This window comes from Saccoglossus kowalevskii, chromosome 22 (assembly GCF_978046115.1).
Source record: "Saccoglossus kowalevskii chromosome 22, keSacKowa6.1, whole genome shotgun sequence".
Taxonomy (NCBI): domain Eukaryota; kingdom Metazoa; phylum Hemichordata; class Enteropneusta; family Harrimaniidae; genus Saccoglossus; species Saccoglossus kowalevskii.
In genome coordinates this window covers 11,910,820-11,936,955 of record NC_140662.1, presented here as the reverse complement: position 1 = coordinate 11,936,955, position 26,136 = coordinate 11,910,820, and the positions used below count along the sequence as shown (strand labels likewise).

Genomic DNA, 26,136 nt, shown 5'->3' with positions numbered 1-26,136 from the left:
CCGGATTTTTATATTGAGATGCAATATTTTGACAGACCAAATACGGACATGTACGAAAACTAGATTACAAAGAGAAAAAGAGGTCATTTGAGTGGAGAAATTAAATACGCGGCAGAAAAAAACAAAACATTTATAATTATTTTTTCACCAACCCAATATGTTGCAAGCGCCCGTGCTCCCAGGTGCCTGCAGATGGCAATGAATAAGCTCAACGTCCTTCGTGTGATGTCAGAGGTATTCCCCCGTATTGTAAAACAAGATGGCGTCCCCGTGAGAAACGGCGTGAACGTGGTTCCTGGGTTCGTTCATGTAGTTTCTACCTCACCGCAGTATGAAATATGTCGATTAATTTTAAGCAATCATCAGTTCTGTCAAGACAGTTGTGTTTTTGTTTGAAGAACGCCTCGATCGCACCGAACGTCGTGAACAGATGTTTTCACCGGACACATGTCGACTGCCGCAGTACGACGTCGACAAAATCAAACATCTTGACATCAGGAGAAATCAGAAGAAAGTTCATCGATTATTTCAAAGAGAAGCAGAGTCATTTGTTCGTACCGTCTTCATCGGTTATACCAAGAGAGGATAAAACATTGTTATTTACAAATGCTGGAATGAATCAGGTAAAATAATTACCCCAATATCTGTCTTGTCTTTATCTCTTTATCATTATTTCTACTTGGGAGAATAGTGTCTGGGCGACCCCCTAAATTTTAGATTTGAAGATTTTTAGATTCAAGATATGGCAAAATTTAATTAGGATGATGGTAAATAATTAAGCATGTATATTGTATATCAATCTCAACTTACACGTCATAATAGAAGAGACTTATTTCTTGAAATTGACCTAATATTTATTTAGGAATTGGCCAAATTCTAAATCTCAAAAATATTTTTCTAGGGCTTGTCTAAATTTTCAATGATTGTCGACTAGCTTATTCTTCTCTGTTATTATTATGACTACTAATTTTCTCTGATTTTTTTATTTTCAATACTTATTCTAATTCCATTAGAATCCATGCCTCGATCGTGCATGACTTTGAATAAAAATCGTCAAAAAAGTAGACCCAACAAAATTTAGCTTGCTTTGAAAAATGGAGTCCATAATTTGAATCTTGACACAGGTACATGTACACATAAACACTAACATCTCCATCTACATAACAGATGACCACCAGCTTTAAAGTTTCTGTGAATTGTCTGCTACATTCTTGCCTAAAATAATTTATTGGTACATCAATATTATTATTTTTTATGTTTCTAAGAATAAAATATTTTTTAAAGTGAAAATATGGGTTTGAAGCTCAGTCTACGGTAACTTTATTTTTGTGTATTTTAAAACGAGGCTCCTCATTAGCTTCTCATTAGCATACAGATATATGATGATGTGTGTATGCAAACTTGTTGGGCAGTTTGCATTGCTGATACATATCTATAAGACATATTTCCTGTTCAATTTTCTCATTTTTGACTAAATTGCCACTTATGTACTTGTTCGTCAAGAAAGAATGGATCATAGTGAACACACAATATCAAGTTTATCGCATAGGGTTGAGTTATATGTGAAATATGTCCTTTAAAATTCTGGCATAGCTGGTTACCGTGATCATCAGCATCATAATTATGACATTATATTGTAAATTACATGGTCGAAACAAATTGACAGCCCAATCCCGGATTCTTATTCCAGAAATTATTACGTAGATCAAACTGCAAGTAAAGATCTTAGAGGCGTGATGTCATCATTTAACACCAATCACCGAACAATTCACAAACTATGTTATTTCCTGATTGTCCGACACTTCGGTTTTCACGTGACTATCAAAATTATTGCTACCTCTTACACAAACTAAGTGGTCGCTATAAAGCAATATTCAAGATCACAAAGACATCAAATCATTTGAAACACTTGCTTGACATCTCTCTTCTAATATATGCCACAGTGAACATGGACTGGTCTGGAATCTTGTTCTTTAGAAAGTGTTGCTTTTGCACCAGGTTTAAGTTTTCGCTTGTGTTTAAAACATATGTGTTCTTTTATAAATGAGGATAGTTGTTTTGCAAAAGAATCGGAGGTAAAATGGACACTGCATATGGCGGTGTAAGAAGAATGTCCTACCCTACGTTTTCTCATTGCTTTCATGGCGTTCGTCCACTAATGTTGCACCTTTGGATTGATTGTAAACGTGTAATTACTTACACTGTGGCTATACGTATTACTCCACCCACCCACGACACAACGTTTAACCATCATACATGTAAATGTTTGTAGTGAAAACAACTTCTAAAAACTCTCTCTCTCAAAATAAAATAGATAAAAAACTGCTGACTGAAAAATGTATATCGTTAAAAGTATCATATGTTGAATGACACAGTGCTATACAGAGTATGGCTTCCTCACATATTTTGGCATTTGGTGACGCACTTTAACTCGTCGAGAGACAGAAATCCGGAAATAATCAACCGTTCCAGGATAGGTGGGTGTGGCTACAGCACAAGAAATATCTTGTAATTAACGAGTAATCATGTTCAACAAATCATTCAATAACTGTCTTATTTCAGTGGAATACAAATTAAAAATTGGAAACATGTAGATGGGCATTTCATAGGCACTTTAATTTTGATTTTATTAATATGTATTAATTTAAAGAACTCACTAATACAATTTGATATCAATCTAATGTATAATTGTTTGGCCTGGGTTGGTGACAAACCAAGAAAACCTTGCCAGAATAAAAAATCAGGTCAAGGCCATAGGATTCATTGTAGTCTCAATTACATAACCTTAGATGTATGTCAAGTTGCGATGGCATCTTCTGCTGTCCATGTTTTTACTGAAATGAGTTACCGGTCAGAAAAAGAATGTGTAATAGCATTACTGAGAATTATTTGGAAATTCTATTGGTATTGTCTTTGCAGACTTGACAGTGTGGCTTTATTGAATGCTGACTTTACTGTCTGAGATTCAGCATTGGGGTGTGCAACTTGGTGACTTGCAAATCTTATTTAGTGTACTTATACATGCTGCAGAAAAATGTTCATCCCTCACTCCTTTTCGTCTGGAAACTTGAACAAGCTGAATTGTTCAGTCTATTTCCAACTGTCTATTTTGGTAATCTTTGAACCAACTTGGTTATATCGGTATATCCAGCTGTTTTCATAGCATTATGCTCAAACATGTCAAAGTATTAATCAGGCTAAATAGATTATAGTTGCGTTCACGCACAGCTCCTTAGCACGGGATAAGAGGTCAAATTCCGTAGCCCGTGCTAAGCAAACGTGCGTGAACGCTTAGCACGGGCTAAGGAATGCTAAGTACGGGTTAAATCTGATCCGAATTTAAGACGCGGTCTAGACCCTTAGCACGGGCTAATGATGTGTGCGCGAACGCTTAGCCCAGGGCTAAGCTCCCTCTGTAGCGACCTTTGGGTATGAACATTATGCATGTGATCAAATATATCTAACTTTCTCATTCCCAAAATGGCAATCGAGCTCAGTGTACACGCTTCCACACTGATCGGGTCGCTGTAGTACAGCGTACAGCAGCTCCAATCATAGACAAAATAAATTTGGTGCGCTGTCTACGACATGCATTAATAAAACTCTGTATTCTTTTACGCCGTTGTATACTGTTTCTGTGCATCCAAATAAGTTGGGCCCGCCTTCTCTCGCGTTTCTGTGCACGTCGCTTCAAAATTAGAATGAAACATTTCAGCAGCAGAAATAGAACCTTGCGCGTGTCATCCATTTTTCGTTCGTAAATAGCGGCTTGCCAAAGGTCACCAACTGATGGCACCCTTTAGCCCGTGCTAACGACTGGCCCTCCCTGTGCGTGGACGCAATTGGGTCTAGCTGAAACGCAAATATGCTAGATAAGCCTAAATCAGCTTAAATCTTAGCCCGTACTTCGTGTAACGTGAACACAACTAATGTTAAAATTGAGTCATTTGTTTGTGTATTGCAGCAAAAGCAAAGCAAAAGACAATTAGTCCAAAAAGCAAATACATATAAATACATAAAGTCCATATAGTGGAAACAATGACACATTCAAGTTCTGATTTTCATGGCAAAAAAAACACAAAACTAGCTAACTGGTTTAAATTATTAGCATATCTTGACCTCATACAGTAAGCAAGATAAATTTGTATAAGAAGAGTTAGTACAAAACCACGCAAGCAAAAATTCTATTCTAATACATTGAAGGTGAAGGCAAATTGCCAGAAAATGATATTCGTCTTCAATATAAAATTGATTGCATTCAACACAGTATTCAAAAAGTCTTTTATCAAAGGAGACATTTTCATGTCTTCCCTTTCAGTATGCAAATTGTGAGAAGAACAAGGTAACCTTGATAACGCATCTCTAAATTTAAAAACATGAATTCAAGACAAATATTATTCTTGATCAAGTAATGACATAAATTATGATAGGAATGAACAGAGTTTGAGGGAAGAAGCAGTGTCGTTGTGCCAGACTTGTTGTGAACTGTACAAGAGACAGATTTTATGATGCCACACTTTGGTTCAACCATACATGGCCGAATCCGAAGCAAAAAAGCAACATTTTTACACTAAACACCCAATTTACTTACGTTATAACATTTTGATCTTTATCTATTAGCATCCATTTTTAGTAACTTCAGCCAATGAATTTTTAATGTAAAGAACATGGAGAGGAAATCGTCCACATTTGGAAACAGCTGATAAATCAATGAGTTATTATACTTGCATCGAATAGAAATTTACAAAATTGATTTTGAACTTGTTCTATTTGAGGAGCGTTCTCAAAACCCCAGATATCACTACCATATAATAAGATTTGCACAATGATGGCACCAAATAATTTGAATGAATCGGGATATAGTCATACTTCCAAGTTTTTGAATCTGAAAAAAAATAACTACATATACTGTACCTTAATTTCTTGATTGCAATCATGTTTTAGATAACCACCCCCTGCAAAAAACAATTATCTATGTTTGTTTAGGTTTAGAGTTAGACCCCAGTGAGAACAAAATTGGTGTACTTTATTTGTTGTTGAGTGTGTATTGGCATTTCAGAACTCACGGCTACCTCATCCGCGTACATCAAGATATTTTAAGGTTTTGAAGATTGTCATCAATGCAAACTCCCTTCTCATCTAACATGATAAATGAAATAATTTTTTGTTTAATTATTGTGTTTACCTTTTCTAGTATGATAATAAAACGATTTACATAGTGGGCGTGTCAATAAAAAGTACATATATCTTGAAGTCTAGAAATGTACGGAAACCAAAAGTCTCAAACCATCTTGTTAACTGACAATCCAAATAAAACTAGTAACCATGGTAACAACATTCATCTCTAGCTAATGAATATTTTCTTGTATTTATCCAAAGTTTAAAAGTATCTTCCAAGGTGCTGTAGATCCAAGTAGTCCAATAGTGAAATACAGACGTGTTGTCAACAGCCAGAAATGTATCCGTGCTGGGGGGAAACACAACGACTTAGATGATGTTGGTAAAGATGTCTACCATCACACTTTTTTTGAAATGCTAGGAAATTGGAGTTTTGGAGACTATTTCAAGGTAAGAGAAAAAAAATATGAGTTTTAATTTTAAGATCAGTATGGTGGTTTTCTTGACATAGCATAGTTTTTTACAGTTATAGTGTTAAAAAACCACAGTCATCATGCCTTGTTGTGCTTGATGTGGGTTCCTAGCAACATATACAGCTATAATAATACCGCTGAATGAAAAATTATTTGATAATCATAATGTAGCGTAATATTATGAGATTATTACGATGATACCTCAAGTATGCACGTATGTCTGAGTACATTATACATCTTTTCCTTCCAAGGATACGTCATGGCAATGCCAAAATCCAAAAAGTTTAGAACAGAATCAGCGAACTCCTGGTGGCAGTCATGTTTGTTTTTATTATTACACTTACATGCGTAATCATTCTTTATTTGATATTCGCATTTCCTAATATGGTAGGATTGAAAAAAACTGTGAAATCCCTCAAAATTATGGCACGCTGTAACTTATGGCGTTATGGTGACAGATGTATAATAATTATCTTTAATCTCAAAGCATCATGATACAAATGCAAATGCTTAGCATAGATCTGCTTAAAAGTGTAACTAATATTAATTTGTATATTTTTGAATTTAAATTTGGTATTGTATCTATATTACTAATATGCCTGAAATTAGATTTAATATGTTTTGAATGTAAGCTAAGCTTAGTTTAAAGCCAGTTTAAAGTTAGGTGAATATATGTTAAGTTACACTTGGACTTCAATTCTATTCTATTTATACATACATACATATAGGAATTAACAAGTAGTATCAGTTGATGACCTCTTTAATTAAAATACATCTCATTTTACCTGCAGAAGGAGACTTGTGAGATGGCATGGGATTTGTTAATTAACGTCTATGGTTTATCATCGAATAGATTATACGTGACATATTTTGGTGGAAATCAACAACTAGGTTTATCACCCGATATTGAATGTAGAAATATTTGGAAGAATATTGGGTAAGACGTGTATTATATAATATTTTACATATTAAATGTTATACTGTTTTAAACCATAATCTGCCATACTAAAATAACTCATGGAGTAGGGAATTTATTTTCACAAGTGATATTTTTGTGGTCTATGCCGAGACTAATAAAAATTACATCAAGCACATCATTTTAAAGTAATTCCTAGATGTACTATCCCAGTGTATCTATATAAATTGTTTCCATTCTTAGTGAGGAACATTTTATTCAATGTTTTATTTATTACAGTGCCATCAGTGTTTAAGTTTATTTTTTACTTTGTTTTTATAGTTTTTATCAATTCTAACCTGAAAAAGTAATTTTTTACAAGATTTTGAATTTCTGTTTTTTGTACTGTTATAAAATGTTGTGTTCCTTCAAGTAACATCCCCAGTGTTATGTAATAACTGATGAATAATATCCTGAATATTTAACGTTAACAGTGTCGCAGAAGACAGAATTCTACCGTATGGGATGAACGAAAATTTTTGGGAGATGGGCACAATCGGACCTTGCGGAATGTGTAGTGAGATCCATTACGATAGAATCGGTAACCGAAATGCTACGTCGCTGATTAATAAAGATGATCCCAGTGTTCTTGAATTATGGAATCTAGTTTTCATACAATACAATAGGTAAGCACCGTGAAGGATCACATAGTCTCAGTTGGATTGATTAGGTTTGTTTCATCATAAATAAGTTAAAAAAATGTTGCAAAATCCATCCAACTGATTCATTCTGTAAACCATTGCTCAAAAAATAATCAACGACTCGCTGGGTGCTGAGACACTGTGACTGGTACGCCATCTTGGTGTCTGCTACGGCCTTGCACTCCTCTACACTAGGTCGCAGTTATGGACCGACTGCTCAGGGGGCGTATCCAGGGTACATGTAGTATCTTTACCGCATCTCACCCCAACTGTATTGTTTGTGTAATAAATATTTTTAAATTCTATGAGAGGCCGGTGATTTGACCAATACTGTGAAGCCCAACGAAACTTACAGGCTAAGCGAACAAACAAACATGGCTGAAAAGATGGTGTGTCTTAGCCATCCTAGTATAGATAGAGAAACAACAGTGATTTTAATCTGACTGTAAAAATAAAAACAAAAAAGCACTTGAAAACATGGATACTTTCATTTGTTTATGCAAACTGTGCCCCAGCCTGTGACATTTACCAAGAAGCCCATAAACACAATATAGCTTACAGTACTATAAAGTATGTCCTTTCTTGGTTTTTTTTTTTATGTTTTCTTCACTATTGTTATTGTTTTTGCTGACAGAGAGGAGGATGGAGGTTTAAGTAAACTTCCTCAGCACAACGTAGACACTGGTATGGGACTGGAAAGATTAGTCTCCATAATACAAGGAGTCGACTCTAACTATGATACTGACTTATTTCAACCATTGATACAGGAAATACAGAAGGTAACAGGATCTAGCAGATTAATAAAGTTAATAATTTATTAACTGTTATTCTAATAAACCATTAATAAAAAAAACATCCCTTAAAATTGTGTAGAGCATTTGAACTAAAAAGTTAATAACGTTCATTAATTTGTTTACTTTTTTAGTTGGCCAGGTCCTATTTTCAAAAGCAGCTTGGATGTCTGCATTTCAGATCAACAACACGGTAGAAAGTTTGTATAGTGAAATACTTTATTTTCACTTGGAATTAATTTTCGCTATTTTCGCTGAAGTAATTCATGAAAATGAAATCCAGCGAATATACCTTTTTTTCCTATTTTTCACTTTAAACTCGGCAAAAATAAGTGAAAATAAATTCCATACAAAACACCCAAAAAATCTTTTCAGCGAAAATTAATTACAGCTAAAATAAAGTAATTTACAGTAGTGAAATATACCTCACCAAAAATTGAGTGTCTGATGATTACTGCTCTAATTTCACGAAAAAAAAAATATATGATTTTGCAAATCAGTTAAGTCATGCAAGCATTGCAGACTTGTGAAATTTATGAATTTTTTTTTTCGCAAAATTAAAGCTGTTCACAGAAATCATCAGAGATTTTATCTTACTGAATGCTATACAATCATCAAATCATTGAATTTCCTAGAAGCAATAATTAAGCAATTTACTGTATCCCTCTTTGCTTGCAAGAAGAACATTGTGCATGCATAATACTAGTACCTATAAACAACCAGAGATATTTGTCTGTTGTATGTAGGTAAGACAGTGGATGACAATGACATTGTTTTTATCTTACTATTTGGATACATTGAATTCAAGGTAAATACGCTTATATATATTCACGAACATAATTATTATTTAAGTGTTTGTCATAATTGCAGTGTACATCGATGCCTCCACACCAAGGACTGGTTGGTGACAGTGATAATGAGAACATAGACATGGCTTACAGAGTCTTGGCTGATCACATTAGAACATTGACCATCGCCATCACTGATGGCGCTAGACCTGGTAATTTCAAACAAAGGTGAGAGATTTTCAAATATAATTGCTGAATCTGAATTATAATAAAAATGTTTCTTTTAATTAATTAGTTGTTAAATGTGAAGAATAATTAAAATATAGAATTCACAACTGCCACAAATTGTGTAGAAAAATATGACCGCTATGTGATGGATTAGAGTATTCTATTACCTGACCTGACAGAGGTGAAAGTTAGAAAACATTAAGCATTATAAACATAGTAAAAATTAATTTAACTTTGAATAAGATAACCTCTCTCTATTTCTTGTAGTTATATTATCAAAAGACTGATTAGAAGAGCTGTCAGATATGCTACAGAAAAGCTGAATGCTTCTCCAGGGCAGTTTGCCAGTCTAGTACCAATTGTCGTTGACACTTTGGTATGTTAAATTTAAAGTCTGATTAAAGGAAAAGTCAAGCCAAACAACATAACTACCCCGCAAGAAAAAACCCCACAAATGTAGGAGAATGCAATTTACAGTTTTTTTATAATTACATTTCATTCTCTAGATATTCAACTTTTCATCAGTATTATGTAGTCAGCCATCTTGATTCTCAAGCAAAAGATTATGGGTAAAGTATGACATCATAGAATCTGTTGTCAGAAATTGAGAAAATGATTTTATAAATTGATGAAAAGTTCAATATCTAGAGAATGAAGCTCTTTTATCTGACAGTATTATGTTGTTAGCCTTTACTTTCCCTTCAACTGAGGGGTGATGGTCATTATTTTGGGAATAAACAAAATAAACTTATATATAAAAACAAAGCATCAAAATCTTGTCTCTTTCAGATAAACAAACAATGTGTATTTTACATACGTTGTATTCTGCACACCAATTTAATCGTTTTATATTTGCAAGAGTCAAATGTACATGAATTTCGCGAGTTGGTAAATATCCTGAAATGTTTTAGTTGTGAAAATTTCTCTAGGGTTTTATGACATGAAATGACTGTGACTTTCGCAAAATTTTGTCTTCATGAAAGACTTGGTATCATCAAATTTTGAAAATTTTCAGCATTGAAATTAAAGGTACGTGCCGTGTCCTGTTCGATATGGGACTCATAGCGATGTACACAATGTGTGTAAAACACGTACTGCACAGGACCAACACTGAGCTTTAAGATGTTTACAGTATGTTATGTGAGGTCCATTTTGATTATGAAGAAGTTGTCTGTAACGCCTTGAATATCTCATACTTGCTGAAAATATTTCACATACAGATACATAATATATTTAACCACACAGATAATGTACTTTTGATATATGCATGGTGGATTGTTTCATCAAACATTTTTCTGTATTTTTGAATAATTTGTTTTGTGCATTTTGGACTAAATAAACTAAATTTACCATCACCTAGAGATTCTGATCAAAATTCTGGAAAAAATTGATGCTGCCTTCTTAAAAAAAGTTGACAAATGATGAGTCAAAGGTCAAATAGTTGAGATCTGATGTTGTGCATACATACCATTTGTACTATAGAAACTGACTTAATATTTCATGACACAGGGTGATGCTTATCCAGAATTACTGACCAATCCACAACAAGTAATCGATGTCATTAACAGAGAAGAAGACCTGTTTTTAAAACAGTTAAAGAAAGGAAGAAAATTTCTTGACAAAAAGATCTCTAGACTGAAGGAACCCAGAATACTGCCAGGTATGACAGTGCTATATATGTGATATGATATTCAAATTTAAATTCTTTGAATATGTAAAGTTGGGTTGAGAAATATGGTAATGATCTTGACACTACATCAAGGCAAATTAACCTTTAACCTTTTCACCACCAGACTTTTCGCCCAAATTTGTCTGCATTTTTCTCTTATACTTTTCAACATTTCTGGAAATGAACTCTAATTTCATTTTTTACTCAAAAAATTTTGCTATTTTTGTCCTAATTAGGGTTCATTTCCAGTAATATTGAAAAATATAAGAAAAAAAAAGCAGAAAAATTTCAGCAAGAAGGTCTGTTGTTGTAAAGGTTAAATATAGTACCGGTAAAGGAGCAAATTTATATTTGCACTCTAGAAATGTAAATGAAACGAAGAGTTGTGTGGATAAAAACTCAGATCAAGTACTTGCTGTGATGTCATGTCATGTGACACAAATAATAAAGTGGTCACCTGTTCTATAATGACCATAATCTTTGCACAGGTTATATACTAACAGATATGCACAGATATATACTAACCGTCATTATGAACATGTATTTTTCTAACACAGTTTGTTGCCTCATTCAGCCTATATACATGTATGTAGCACTTAATACGTGTTGTCATGACGATATATATTTTTAGGTGACATAGCATGGAAGATGTATGATGGGTTTGGTTTTCCAATTGACCTAACGATATTGATGTGTAATGAGAAAGGAGTGTCAGTTGATATGGAGGGCTATGAAGAGGTTAAAGAGAAAACTCACCAGGTAGGTCAAGAGAGGAGTTTTACTTATTTTAGTTGCTTGGCAACCTACTTTTCATTAGTTTTTGGATGGCCCCAAGCCATAAATAGGCTTATGTTAATTACAAAAAAAAGCCTACATAAATAATTTAGCAATTCAGACTTTGCATGTGTCTCTTTTTGGTATCTTTTCTCTGTTTAGATTACTTCCCAGGGTGGTATAAAGAACCAGTTAGAATATGGGTTTGATACCAATGCTTTACAACAACTCAAACAAATGAACATCTCCCCAACTGATGATAGTTACAAATACAGCTATGAGTGTGACGATGATGGTAATTATGGTGAGTTGATGGTAATTATGGTGAGTTGATGGTAATTATGGTGAGTTGATGGTAATTATGGTGAGTTGACAATTATGGTGAGTTGATGGTAATTATGGTGAGTTGATGATCATTATGGTGAGTTGATGGTAATTATGATGAGTTGATGGTAGTTATGGTGAGTTGATGGTAATTATGGTAAGTTGATGGTAGTTATGGTGAGTTGATGGTAATTATGATGAGTTGATGGTAATTATGGTAATTATGATGAGTTGATGGTAGTTATGGTAATTATGATGAGTTGATGGTAGTTATGGTGAGTTGATGGTAATTATGGTGAGTTGATGGTAATTATGATGAGTTGATGGTAGTTATGGTGAGTTGATGGTAATTATGGTGAGTTGATGGTACATGTAGTTATGGTGAGTTGATGGTAGTTATGGTGAGTTGATGGTAATTATGGTGAGTTGATGGTCATTATGGTGAGTTGATGGTAGTTATGGTGAGTTGATGGTCATTAGGGTGAGCTGATGGTAGTTATGGTGAGTTGATGGTAGTTATGGTAAGTTGATTGTAATTATGGTGAGTTGATGGTCATTATGGTGAGTTGATGGTAGTTATGGTGAGTTGATGGTAATTATGATGAGTTGATGGTAGTTATGGTGAGTTGATGGTAATTATGGTGAGTTGATGGTCATTATGGTGAGTTGATGGTAGTTATGGTGAGTTGATGGTCGTTATGGTGAGTTGATGGTAATTATGGTGAGTTGATGGTAATTATGGTGAGTTGATGGTAATTATGGTGAGTTGATGATCATTATGGTGAGTTGATGGTAGTTATGGTGAGTTGATGGTAATTATGTTGAGTTGATGGTAATTATGTTGAGTTGATGGTAATCATGGTGAGTTGATGGTAATTATGGTGAGTTGATGGTAATTATGGTGAGTTGACAATTATGGTGAGTTGATGGTAATTATGGTGAGTTGATGATCATTATGGTGAGTTGATGGTAATTATGATGAGTTGATGGTAGTTATGGTGAGTTGATGGTAATTATGGTAAGTTGATGGTAGTTATGGTGAGTTGATGGTAATTATGATGAGTTGATGGTAATTATGGTAATTATGATGAGTTGATGGTAGTTATGGTAATTATGATGAGTTGATGGTAGTTATGGTGAGTTGATGGTAATTATGATGAGTTGATGGTAGTTATGGTGAGTTGATGGTAATTATGTTGAGTTGATGGTAATTATGTTGAGTTGATGGTAATCATGGTGAGTTGATGGTAATTTTGAAAAGCTGATGGTAGTTATAGTTTGTGTAAGTTGATGGTAACTATGGTAGGTCAATTGTAATTGTAGTGATGGTAATTGATGGTAATTTGTTTGTAATTATAGCAAGTTGATGGTAATTATGGAATATGTAGTTTTTTGATGATAAGTTTATGGTAATTAAGGCTGCTGGTAGTCAAGGGTAATTATATGTATGGTAACTGATACAGACTTCTGAAATATACTATAAAACGTCCGAATAAAACATTGTAACTTCTTTTCAATTCACATTTATTTTTATTTTCCACCAGAATTTGAAGTAATTACTGCCAAAATTACATCATTGAGAGTTGGTGGTCAGTTTGTTGAGTCTGTAGAACCTGACCAGTCATGTGACGTCATTCTCCATCAAACTTGTTTCTATGCAGAACAAGGTGGACAGCTATGGGATGATGGGTATTTTACAAAATTAGGGGATGAGGTATGCAAATCAGATCTTATCAGGCATTCAGTATTATACATATTGGCCTTGGCTGAGGTGAATATTTTAAAATTATGCCCTCTTTATATGCGACGGTTATTGACCAATACTGAACGATGAGATTATTGACGTGCACATAGTGTTATGAACTCTTCATATTTAGTGTTTTTAGTGTGCTAAATAATAATTTACATGTAGCAATTTGTAGATTAAAAATGACATCTGAAAATAATAAATAATCTGTTGCTTACAAATTTCTGAGAGCAGTAATGAGATGCCAAGAATGTTATGTCATGGATGATCACATGACATGTATTGACCAATCAGCGCAACTATGTTTTAGTGATAAAAAAATCAGTGATTTAGTGATAAAAACAGTTTTTGCAATCTTATATAAGCATGGATTTTTATTATGATGATAAATATTTTGATCAAATGTTGGAATTAAATTAATTTTTTTTTTAGGCTCAACAGATTGTTTTTGAAGTTGATAATGTTCAGATCTATGGAGGATATGTTGTACATTCCGGGACTACAAAAAAGACATTATCTGTTGGTGAACAACTAAAATTACATATAAATGAGGTATATAAAGTATTCTACATCTACATAAAATTAATGCACAAATAATCACACTCAAGTGCACATTATTATTCTGGTTAGTTGGCCTTTACTGAGTATAACTTATTTGCCATCGCAACTCACTGGGGAAAATACAACCCCAGCTGCCATATCTACATGTAGGTGCACATGTGTTAGGTGCCAACATTCTATACCATGTTCTTCTTTACTCCTGAGAAACATTAGTAGTAAATCACCTTGCCCAAGGATACAGCACCATGTCATAGCTGACACTCAAAATCACAACTCTGTGACTGCCAGCTTAGTGTGATAATCATAAATTGCTTCATAGTGCCTCCTAAATAATAGACATTTGATAAATACAAGATTAACATATTACATTACCTTTTTAAAGCAGTGAGGAGGTATGTAAGGGGGTCTAAAAACTAACTCTGCGACGTGATTGTGCGAAATAGTGTAATGTATGCGTCGGTGATGGCTGCTTATTTACGGTGTAACGTTAACGCCATCTTGGAGTTGTAAAACTTCGTCTAACCACAGTCCCAACCAATGGGAATCGTGCTCTTCAGAGAGTGACACCCTTTTGCAGAGTACAATAACCGACATTTGGCTAGCCGCACAATTGCATTGCAGAGTTAGTTATTAGACCCCCTCACATACATGCAGTGAGAGAAAGATATAGGGACTTCAAGCATACATTTAAGAATTCACGCTGAGTGTTTAGATAACAGATTGAGTTTCACATGTGACACCCACTGTGTGTCAATCAACTTATAAGTAGTTAGAAAATCTTGCTGGGTGATTCACAGCCACTATTGTAAAATTATGATTATTTAAATATTAACAATTTATTTCACTAAAACTCCTCTTTTCCAGGAGAGAAGACTTGGTTTGATGAGGAACCACACAGCTGCTCATATACTGAACTGGTCTCTGAGGCATTTACATGGTGATGGAATCGAACAGAGAGGATCTCTTGTTGCACCAGACAGACTCAGATTTGATTTCACTTATGAAGCAAGTAATAATAAATAGTGTACGCACACACAGTATCTGCTGAGAAAATAAATCGCATTCCCTCAATATCCATTCATTATAGCTCTTACACATACTAATTTTATTAGTAAATTCCATATTTGTTCACACTGTCATCATTGTGGTCCAGATTGTTTCCTTATTACTCTTTATACAGTGAATATTAAACACAGAGATTTTGTTTTTGAGATTGCTGTTTATAATGTGAGATCAGAACAATGGATTACTTAGAAAATATATTGTCATGTACCAGCAAACTTTTGTCTACAATCTGCGTAGACGTATTTACTTTAAATGTGTTGGGACTGTACAAAGTCTGTCAGTAATTGACAATATTTTAAAACAAAGTAGGTACTGTAAAATACTTTTGCTTGGAATTAATTTTCGCTATTTTCACTGAAGGAATGATTAAGTGAAAATAAAATCCAGCAAATATCCTTTTTTCCTATATTTTACATTCCACTCGTCAGAAATCAGTGAAAATAAATTCCATACAAAACACTCAAGAAGTCATTTCAGCGAAAATTAATTCAAGCTAAAATAAAGTATTTTACAGTAATCAGTTGTAGTGATCTTACAACATCCAAAGCAAACTCATGACAAAATATTGGTGGTATTGAGCATGTTTTTACTTAAATTTAATATTATAACAAAGTTAACGGTTATGATGTGCGACCAATAAAAAATATCTAACATAATATAATATACATTTTAGGATTCCTTGACTTCGCTGCAAGTGAAAGAGATTCAGGACCAAGTGAATGAAGTAATAGAACAGTACACACCTGTTGATTCACAGGAAGTAGAATTAGACGAAGCCAAACAGATTGAAGGATTACGTGCAGTATTTGGTGAAGTCTACCCGGATCCAGTGCAAGTGGTCTCTGTGGGTATCCCAGTTACTGGACTTCTGACCAATCCATTTGGCCCTGGTGGGTTCATGTCACCAGTAGAGCTCTGCGGTGGAACGTGAGTCAGTGCTAGAAACTTTTAAAGTGTTGGCTGTCCTGGTTTGAAACCACACATTTTAGTATCATATATTTGTAATAGTCTTATATATGTCACCATTGCACAGACGTCTGTAGAGATGTTTAATGCATTATATAAATTTCACAGAAATATTTTTCTTAATGTCAGCTCTCCAAATTGTCCAATAATGTTATGTTCTTCTTGATAGTAGTAGTGATTTTGTGAACATAATTTCAATCTTAGTTACCAACCATACTAAACAATTGATAGATAACTAAGTAAACCCCTGGTTGTGTCATCGAATGAATGAAACTAAGAAATCTACATGTTAGCTACCAAGGGATGGGGGCAAGTACTTAATGATATGAGGAACACTGGTTAGGGAATCCGCCCATCATCATTGTGGCTTTGACTCTCATGGTTACCTGCACTCACAGAAGTGCATTAAGATTACATTCTGTCAACTTGCTAGACTGGTGGCATTTGTATTTTTGGGAATAGTGTTCTTCCAAAAAGAAAAAGGCTGATTGTCCGCTGTTTCTATTATCATTGCATGTAAAAGATCCTGTTGTCTTGGAAGAAGGAGTAGTGTTTACTGCGGGACAACAAGATATTCTTGCAATACGTGTATATACTTGAGTTGTGATGTCCCTTATTTCCAACTTTGTAAATGGGCCCGGCTTGTTGAAGGAAATGATTATATGAGTGGGTAATCATCTTAATTCTGATAAATTCAGGCTAAATAAAACAAATAGATGAATAAAAATGTTGGTGATTACATTTTTAGCACCTCCATAAATTGACTTTGATCTTAATAAAGTTTAACCTTTGGATGACATGATGCAGAACAAACTTTTGAAAAACATTTACAACAGACTATTTAGGAATTCAACCTTTTCACCACCTGCAGTTCCCTCTTTTCATCACAGATTCACAAAATAGATCTGTTTATGGTCTGAATTTTCCATCAGAAGTTTTGGACAATAATAGCCAAATTTTTTGAGTAAAAATGATGATTGACTCAAATTTTGTCTGTTGGCTCAAAAAGAGTTAATTTCCAGAAATATTGAAGAATATAAGAAAAAAGTGCAGACAAATTTGGGCGTGAAAGTCTGGTGATGAAATGTTAATAGCATCCAAAATATATATAGCCAATAACAAGTTTTTGTGACATCAATTTCTAATAAGACAAATCATCTAGAATTATGGGTAATTTGTAGTGCTATACAGGTTACACTGATGACATATTTTTTCTGTATGCTGGCTGTTTTTTCTTGTTGAAGGCACGAGTATGTGCTTGATTGTCTAAGAGCTACCTTTGAATACATGCTGATGAAAATTCCTCAAACTTTTCATCTAAAAAATGTAGAGCTCTGCCTATTAAATCCAACTAAACCGTGAAATATATGAAAATTACAGATAACTTTTAAATAAAAAGAATCTGTCTAGTCCTTGAATGTCATAGATTTTTTGCTAAAAATTCAGGTGCTCATTTTTAGGATTTCTTTTTATATAGATTTAAAATTTGGATCAGGTAGACAAAAGTAAACCAAGAATTTGACTTTTTGTTCTACTTTTAGACATGTGCACATGACTGAACACATTGGCAAACTTGTGATCATCGATGAGGGCAAAGTAAGTAGTGGTGTTCGTAGGATAACTGCAATAACCGGGTCTGATGGATGGGAGGCTGATCGCAAGGCTGACGATTTATTGGTTAAAGTTAGTGAACTGAAAAAACAAATAGAGGAAAGTATAGAGAATTTGACACCCTCCCTGAGGGTGCTGTTTGATGAGGCAAATAATTTACTGGAAGTGGTTGGAGCTTCGCCGATACCACTTTGGAGGAGTAGGGAGTTGAAAGAAGAACTGTTCAAGTTGAAAGAGGATATCAAATCTTTTGATAAAAAGAGGAAAAAGATGGCTGTGAAAGAGGTACATTATATATCAAATATTGGATGAGTGGACCACATGCAAATGAAATGTGAGCTGTGTGGACCACATGTGAATGAAATGTGAGCTGAGTGGACCACGTGTGAATGAAATGTGAGCTGTGAGGACCACATGTGAATGAAATGTGAGCTGAGTGGACCACATGTGAATGAAATGTGAGCTGAGTGGACCACCTGTGAATGAAATGTGAGCTTGAGGACCACATGTGAATGAAATGTGAGCTGTGAGGACCACATGTGAATGATATGTGAGCTGAGTGGACCACATGGGAATGTGAATGAAATGTGAGCTGAGTGGACCACATGGGAATGTGAATGAAATGTGAGCTGAGTGGACCACATGGGAATGTGAATGAAATGTGAGCTGAGTGGACCACGTGTGAATGAAATGTGAGCTGAGTGGGCCACATGTGAATGAAACTTGAGCTGCTTGGACCACATGTGAATGAAATGTGAGCTGAGTAGACCAAATGTGAATGAAACTTGAGCTGAGTGGACCAAATGTGAATGAAATGTGAGCTGAGTGGGCCACATGTGAATGAAATGTGAGCTGAGTGAACCACATGTGAATGAAATGTGAGCTGAGTGAACCACATGTGAATGAAATGTGAGCCGAGTAGACCAAATGTGAATGAAACTTGAGCTGCATGGACCACATGTGAATGAAATGTGAGCTGAGTGGGCCACATGTGAATGAAATGTGAGCTGAGTGAACCACATGTGAATGAAATGTGAGCCGAGTAGACCAAATGTGAATGAAACTTGAGCTGCATGGACCACATGTGAATGAAATGTGAGCTGAGTGGACCACATGTGAATGAAATGTGAGCTGAGTGGACCAAATGTGAATGAAACTTGAGCTGCTTGGACCACATGTGAATGAAATGTGAGCTGAGTGGACCAAATGTGAATGAAACTTGAGCTGAGTGGACCACGTGTGAATGAAATGTGAGCTGAGTGGACCAAATGTGAATGAAACTTGAGCTGCATGGACCACATGTGAATGAAATGTGAGCTGAGTGGGCCACATGTGAATGAAATGTGAGCTGAGTGAACCACATGTGAATGAAATGTGAGCCGAGTAGACCAAATGTGAATGAAACTTGAGCTGCATGGACCACATGTGAATGAAATGTGAGCTGAGTGGACCACATGTGAATGAAATGTGAGCTGAGTAGACCAAATGTGAATGAAACTTGAGCTGCTTGGACCACATGTGAATGAAATGTGAGCTGAGTGGGCCACATGTGAATGAAATGTGAGCTGAGTGGACCCCTGCAAATGAAAAGCGAGCAGAGTGGACCACATGTGAATGAAATATGAGCTGAGTGAACCACATGTGAATGAAATGTGAGCTGAGTAGACCAAATGTGAATGAAACTTGAGCTGCATGGACCATATGTGAATGAAATTGAGCTGAGTGGACCACATGGGAATGAAATGTGAGCGAAGTAGACCAAATGTGAATGAAACTTGAGCTGCATGGACCACATGTGAATGAAATGTGAGCTGAGTGGACCAAATGTGAATGAAACTTGAGCTTAGTGGACCACATGTGAATGAAATGTGAGCTGAGTGAACTAAATGTGAATGAAATGTGAGCTGAGTGGACCACGTGTGAATGAAATGTGAGCTGAGTGGACCCCTGCAAATGAAATGCGAGCTGAATGGACCACATGTGAATGAAATGTGAGCTGAGTGGGCCACATGTGAATGAAACTTGAGCTGAGTGGACCAAATGTGAATGAAATGTGAGCTGAGTTGGCCACATGTGAATGAAATTTGAGCTGAGTGAACCACATGTGAATGAAATGTGAGCTGAGTGGACCACGTGTTAATGAAATGTGAGCTGAGTGAACCACATGTGAATGAAATGTGAGCTGAGTGGACCAAATGTGAATGAAACTTGAGCTGCTTGGACCACATGTGAATGAAATGTGAGCTGAGTGGACCAAATGTGAATGAAACTTGAGCTGAGTGGACCACGTGTGAATGAAATGTGAGCTGAGTGGACCAAATGTGAATGAAACTTGAGCTGCTTGGACCACATGTGAATGAAATGTGAGCTGAGTGAACCACATGTGAATGAAATGTGAGCCGAGTAGACCAAATGTGAATGAAACTTGAGCTGCATGGACCACATGTGAATGAAATGTGAGCTGAGTGGGCCACATGTGAATGAAATGTGAGCTGAGTGAACCACATGTGAATGAAATGTGAGCCGAGTAGACCAAATGTGAATGAAACTTGAGCTGCATGGACCACATGTGAATGAAATGTGAGCTGAGTGGACCACATGTGAATGAAATGTGAGCTGAGTAGACCAAATGTGAATGAAACTTGAGCTGCTTGGACCACATGTGAATGAAATGTGAGCTGAGTGGACCCCTGCAAATGAAAAGCGAGCAGAGTGGACCACATGTGAATGAAATATGAGCTGAGTGAACCACATGTGAATGAAATGTGAGCTGAGTAGACCAAATGTGAATGAAACTTGAGCTGCATGGACCATATGTGAATGAAATTGAGCTGAGTGGACCACATGTGAATGAAACTTGAGCTTAGTGGACCACATGTGAATGAAATGTGAGCTGAGTGAACTAAATGTGAATGAAATGTGAGCTGAGTGGACCCCTGCAAATGAAATGCGAGCTGAATGGACCACATGTGAATGAAATGTGAGCTGAGTGGGCCACATGTGAATGAAACTTGAGCTGAGTGGACCAAATGTGAATGAAATGTGAGCTGAGTTGGCCACATGTGAATGAAATTTGAGCTGAGTGAACCACATGTGAATGAAATGTGAGCTGAGTGGACCACGTGTTAATGAAATGTGAGCTGAGTGAACCACATGTGAATGAAATGTGAGCTGAGTGGACCAAATGTGAATGAAACTTGAGCTGAGTGGACCACGTGTGAATGAAATGTGAGCTGAGTGGACCAAATGTGAATGAAACTTAAGCTGCTTGGACCACATGTGAATGAAATGTGAGCTGAGTGAACCACATGTGAATGAAATGTGAGCCGAGTGGACCAAATGTGAATGAAACTTGAGCTGCTTGGACCACATGTGAATGAAATGTGAGCTGAGTGGACCAAATGTGAATGAAATGTGAGCTTAGTGGACCACATGGGAATGAAATGTGAGCTGAGTGGACCACATGGGAATGAAATGTGAGCTGAGTAGACCACATGGGAATGAAACTTGAGCTGCATGGACCACATGTGAATGAAATGTGAGCTGAGTGGACCACATGGGAATGAAATGTGAGCTGAGTAGACCAAATGTGAATGAAACTTGAGCTGAGTGGACCAAATGTGAATGAAACTTGAGCTTAGTGGACCACATGTGAATGAAATGTGAGCTGAGTGAATGAAATGTGTGCTGAGTGGATCACGTGTGAATGAAATGTGAGCTGAGTGGACCCCTGCAAATGAAATGCGAGCTGAATGGACCACATGTGAATGAAATGTGAGCTGAGTGGGCCACATGTGAATGAAACTTGAGCTGCTTGGACCACATGTGAATGAAATGTGAGCTGAGTAAACCAAATGTGAATGAAACTTGAGCTGAGTGGACCAAATGTGAATGAAATGTGAGCTGAGTGGGCCACATGTGAATGAAATGTGAGCTGAGTGAACCACATGTGAATGAAATGTGAGCTGAGTGGACCACGTGTTAATGAAATGTGAGCCGAGTGGACCAAATGTGAATGAAACTTGAGCTGCATGGACCACATGTGAATGAAATGTGAGCTGAGTGAACCACATGTGAATGAAATGTGAGCTGAGTAGACCAAATGTGAATGAAACTTGAGCTGCTTGGACCACATGTGAATGAAATGTGAGCTGAGTGGACCAAATTTGAATGAAACTTGAGCTGAGTGGACCACGTGTGAATGAAATGTGAGCTGAGTGGACCCCTGCAAATGAAAAGCGAGCAGAGTGGACCACATGTGAATGAAATATGAGCTGAGTGAACCACATGTGAATGAAATGTGAGCTGAGTAGACCAAATGTGAATGAAACTTGAGCTGCATGGACCACATGTGAATGAAATATGAGCTGAGTGGACCACATGGGAATGAAATGTGAGCTGAGTAGACCAAATGTGAATGAAACTTGAGCTGCGTGGACCACATGTGAATGAAATGTGAGCTGAGTGGACCAAATGTGAATGAAACTTGAGCTTAGTGGACCACATGTGAATGAAATGTGAGCTGAGTGAACTAAATGTGAATGAAACTTGATCGGAGTAGATCACATGTGAATGAAATGTGAGCTGAGTGAACCACATGTGAATGAAATGTGAGCTGAGTGGCCCTCATGGGAATGAAATGTGAGCTGAGTGGACCACATGGGAATGAAATGTGAGCTGAGTGGACCCCATGCGAATGAAATTTGAGCTGTGAGGACCACATGGGAATGAAATGTGAGCTGAGTGGTCCCCATGCGAATGAAATGTGACCTGTGGGTATCAAAGTATCAAGCGTCAAAATGAATTAGTTGTTGATCCAGGGTGTTGCCACCAATGTTGATTTGTTTTAAGTCTTTTGGAGCTTATTTATCATTTTCACCAGCCAAGGTTCTTTTATTTTGCTGTTGACTTACAATTATACCGTGACAAAATACCCAGTATGCCTCTATTTTCACTGTCAATGAAATCAAACATAGTAACTCATGCTCCGGTGATGGAAAACAAAATCAGGTGGAAATCGAAGGTGAAGCAGCATGTTTTTGTCAGTTAAGATGTACAAGATATAAGACGACAAAATCTATTGGTTTAAATTTGAAATTGATGCAGGTTGAAGTGGAGTCAGCTCCTTGGCATGCCTAATCAGCTTTTTCTAACAGAATCATCCACATGTTTGCGACCATGGATGGCAGACTTTCAGGAAACAGTGCAAATCGGTCGATGACTATCTCTTAACTTTAATCATCTAATGATGATGTTTTTTTTTATCTTTCACAGGCAATAAGTCAGGCAGCTGATATGGCAAATGATAGATTAGATAGACCCTTCATTGTAAAAGAAATACACACTGGTTCTAATACCAAGGTAAATAGCTATCTTTTTCTGATGCAGTTGTGCTATTATTGAGAATTCGGGTAGGCATTAATTAAACACTGCAGTGAGGTTAGAATCACCCCTTGCTTAATTACCAAAAATGTAATGTACAATTTATAAAGGGCAGATGAAATAAAGGCAATGCAACTAGCATTGTGCTGAGAGAGAGATTACCAAATCTCGCAATTGCAATCTGAAATCATTGTTATAGCTTTAGTGTGTGAAATCTTTAATGCAATGAATGTGTGCAAGTTTCCGAAAATATTTAAGGAGTTGTCCTGCCCTCAGTGGAGAAACCACTTGCATTGAAACAGTAACATTAGCGCATAAAATTCACATAAAAATAATAATTGATATATCAGTATGAAACTTATTGCTGGACTATAATATATTTGGCAGCATAAATATACTATGTTTAGTTTTTTATTTGATTTCACTGTTTTTTTCCATCAAATGTGATAGTTTTAAATGAATAAAATAGTTTATTTTTGTTCCAGGCATTGATGCAAATCATGGATATATTTAAGAATACAACTCCATCATCTGCCATCTTATTGTATGGCGTTGATAAAGACGACTGTACAATCACATGTGTGTGTTACACACCAAAGGTATATTCTCTCATTTCAAACTTCTTGTCCCTCAATCCAGACATGCAAACATCTTTTCTGCAGTATCTATGACATTTATACGAGTATTAAAGTTAATGAGCTAAATTATGCAAGAATTCATGTCATTGATAGTGAGAGCAATTTTCCCACATGAAAGTGATAAAGCTCCACACTTCAAAATATATGGGATGTTAAACTACTTTAAAGTCAGTAAGTTCTTTTAATGAACTATGAATGATGTATATTAAAAAAATATAAACCAACAGTCCTGGATGCATGTCTATGCAAAAAATGCCCATCTTGATATCAAATATTCATCATTCCAAAAAGACAGTATTGCTATTATAATACATGAATATCTTATCTGATTTGGTGAGTAAAATTTATCTAGTCTTATGCCACTACATTAATAATATAGCTTCAAGATATCTGCAAATTGGAATTACAAATAAAAGTTAATTTTTTTCCTACTTTCATGAAAACGTTTAATTATTTTTCAAGGTGAAAGTATTTCGGTGAAAACATTTTTCTCTATATATTCAAGCAGCATTTTGCCCCCATGTATTGCATGTTGCAGTAAAGAAAAAACAAACTTGATTTGCACATAACTGATGCACAATTGAGAAACTTTCTTGTACATGTATCAGTATATCCAAATCTTTACATATCTACCTTGATTTGTTACAGCATGCTATAGAACAAGGATTGAAGGCAAATGGGTGGCTGCAGCATGTGAATTCTTTGGTAGATGGCAAAGTGGGTGGACAAGACACAATGGGAAGACTACAAGCAAAGAATGTGAACTTGGAATATCTGGGAAAACTGAAAGAAATTGCCGAACAATATGCAAAATCTATACTTTGAAAACTTTTTTTTAAATTTTTCTACGTGTTGAGTGAATTAGAAACTGCAATATCAAATGGCTCAAGTAGCAGGGTATGCTGTTTAAAGAGAACACATTTAAAGGAATTTCCCATGTGATTTAGAACTGTCTAAAGGGGAATTGGCACAAGAGGGCGCTGTCTAATCTGAATAGAACATTTCAAAGTCAGTCATTCACATGCAAGCACCAAATCCCTGTCTATTTTGAGAAAAGTCGAAATAATTGAATCAGTGATTTCTTTACAGAATAATCCTCAATGAAACTTGTAAACATTGCATAGAAATGTACAGGTTATAAAATTTGTCAACCGACAACTAGTTTCTTGCAGCAGTGAGTTCTATGCATGATTTATTTGCATTCAAAATTGTTCCATCCCAAACCATGCGTACACACACAGTGATTTCCCAAATTGCATACTAATTAGGTAATTGTCACTGTACGTGAAATATATTCAAAACTATTTTGAGCAATAGTACTAGAGTGAAATATCAATGTGCCTTTGCATTCGCCATGAATTTTGTAACTTGCTATGATCATTTTAAAAAAAAAAAAAATTTGCGAAGTCTCAAAAGTACTTTTACACCAGTTTAACATCTATCACATTAAAATCTGATTTATTGTACGATGTGTATTTTATTTTATATATTTATTTTACTTTTTTTTTATAACTACCGTATTTTGTTTATTTTATGTTTTTTGCTACGTACTTATTATTTTTTAACTATCGCCATTTTTCGTGATTACCAAAACTCTTAAACTGCCAGCAAATAAAGATTAAAGTAAAAGACAATGTATAATAAAAATAAATAAACACAAATTAAAAAAAAAAAAATCTAGAAACTTATTTTAATCAGATTGGTTTTCTTTCAGCTCATAAAGGTAGAATTAGTTGATGTTGGCTATATAAATTTATGCAAATTTTTTTTTTTTTTTTTTTTTTTGGGGGGGGGGGGGGGGTTCAAACTACCAAAGGCCAGATTTCAATGAAAGTACAAATTCAGAATTATATCCATTGTAGATGAGGTAACCTGTCCAAATGCAATCGAAGATAGATTGGTATCAAAACGCGTTTTCAGGACACTATCTTTTACTTTATGTTAGTAATGTGACCAATATCTCATCTCGATGACGACATTTTCTAATTTCACATAGAAAGTACTATACAAAAGATGAACCATAAGTTGACTTTAGACAACAATGTAACAGGGTCAGCACGACAAGAAACGGCAACACTAGTCTGTCCCTGGTTGAATGAATGAATTCAAACATTTTTAGTTTGACATTAAATACTTTTATTACAACCCGTCACAATTCTAAGTTCACCTGCTGGTAGAAAAGTATAGAATTCAAACATATACACTGATTGTGTGAAAAAGTAACAAAAATATACAAAACAAACTTACAGTATTGAAAATCATAAAAAAATAGATAGTTTATAGAAAGATAACAAAAAAATGCATCAAAGGATGTTTATATAAGTACTACAATAAAACTTGCTCAATTTAATCAAGGTGGTACAGTGATGAATAATAAATAATATCAAAAAATATGTATCATGCTT

General features: G+C 35.5%; 1 protein-coding gene across 1 annotated transcript; it reads left to right on the top strand.

Annotated features, from left to right (window-relative positions):
• Positions 1 to 338: 338 nt before the first annotated feature.
• On the top strand, positions 339 to 25,407 carry LOC100370060 (alanine--tRNA ligase, cytoplasmic-like). The gene is made up of 18 exons (XM_002734194.4): positions 339 to 623; positions 5,380 to 5,568; positions 6,383 to 6,528; positions 6,981 to 7,172; positions 7,822 to 7,966; positions 8,849 to 8,994; positions 9,262 to 9,370; positions 10,504 to 10,654; positions 11,295 to 11,422; positions 11,600 to 11,741; positions 13,306 to 13,475; positions 13,941 to 14,060; positions 14,934 to 15,074; positions 15,808 to 16,061; positions 17,642 to 17,996; positions 22,986 to 23,072; positions 23,579 to 23,692; positions 24,380 to 25,407. The coding sequence occupies exons 1-18, from the start codon at positions 339 to 341 to the stop codon at positions 24,554 to 24,556; spliced, it is 3,051 nt and encodes a 1,016-aa protein (XP_002734240.2). The 3' UTR covers positions 24,557 to 25,407.
• Positions 25,408 to 26,136: the final 729 nt, after the last annotated feature.

Excerpts from the sequence above, each read along its gene's own strand:
- LOC100370060 (XM_002734194.4), top strand. The coding sequence starts at position 339 with ATGTCGATTAATTTTAAGCAATCATCAGTTCTGTCAAGACAGTTGTGT. Across the intron at positions 6,529-6,980 it reads AATATTTGGAAGAATATTGG|TGTCGCAGAAGACAGAATTC; the intron begins GTAAGACGTGTA and ends TAACGTTAACAG. Across the intron at positions 23,073-23,578 it reads ACACTGGTTCTAATACCAAG|GCATTGATGCAAATCATGGA; the intron begins GTAAATAGCTAT and ends TTTTTGTTCCAG.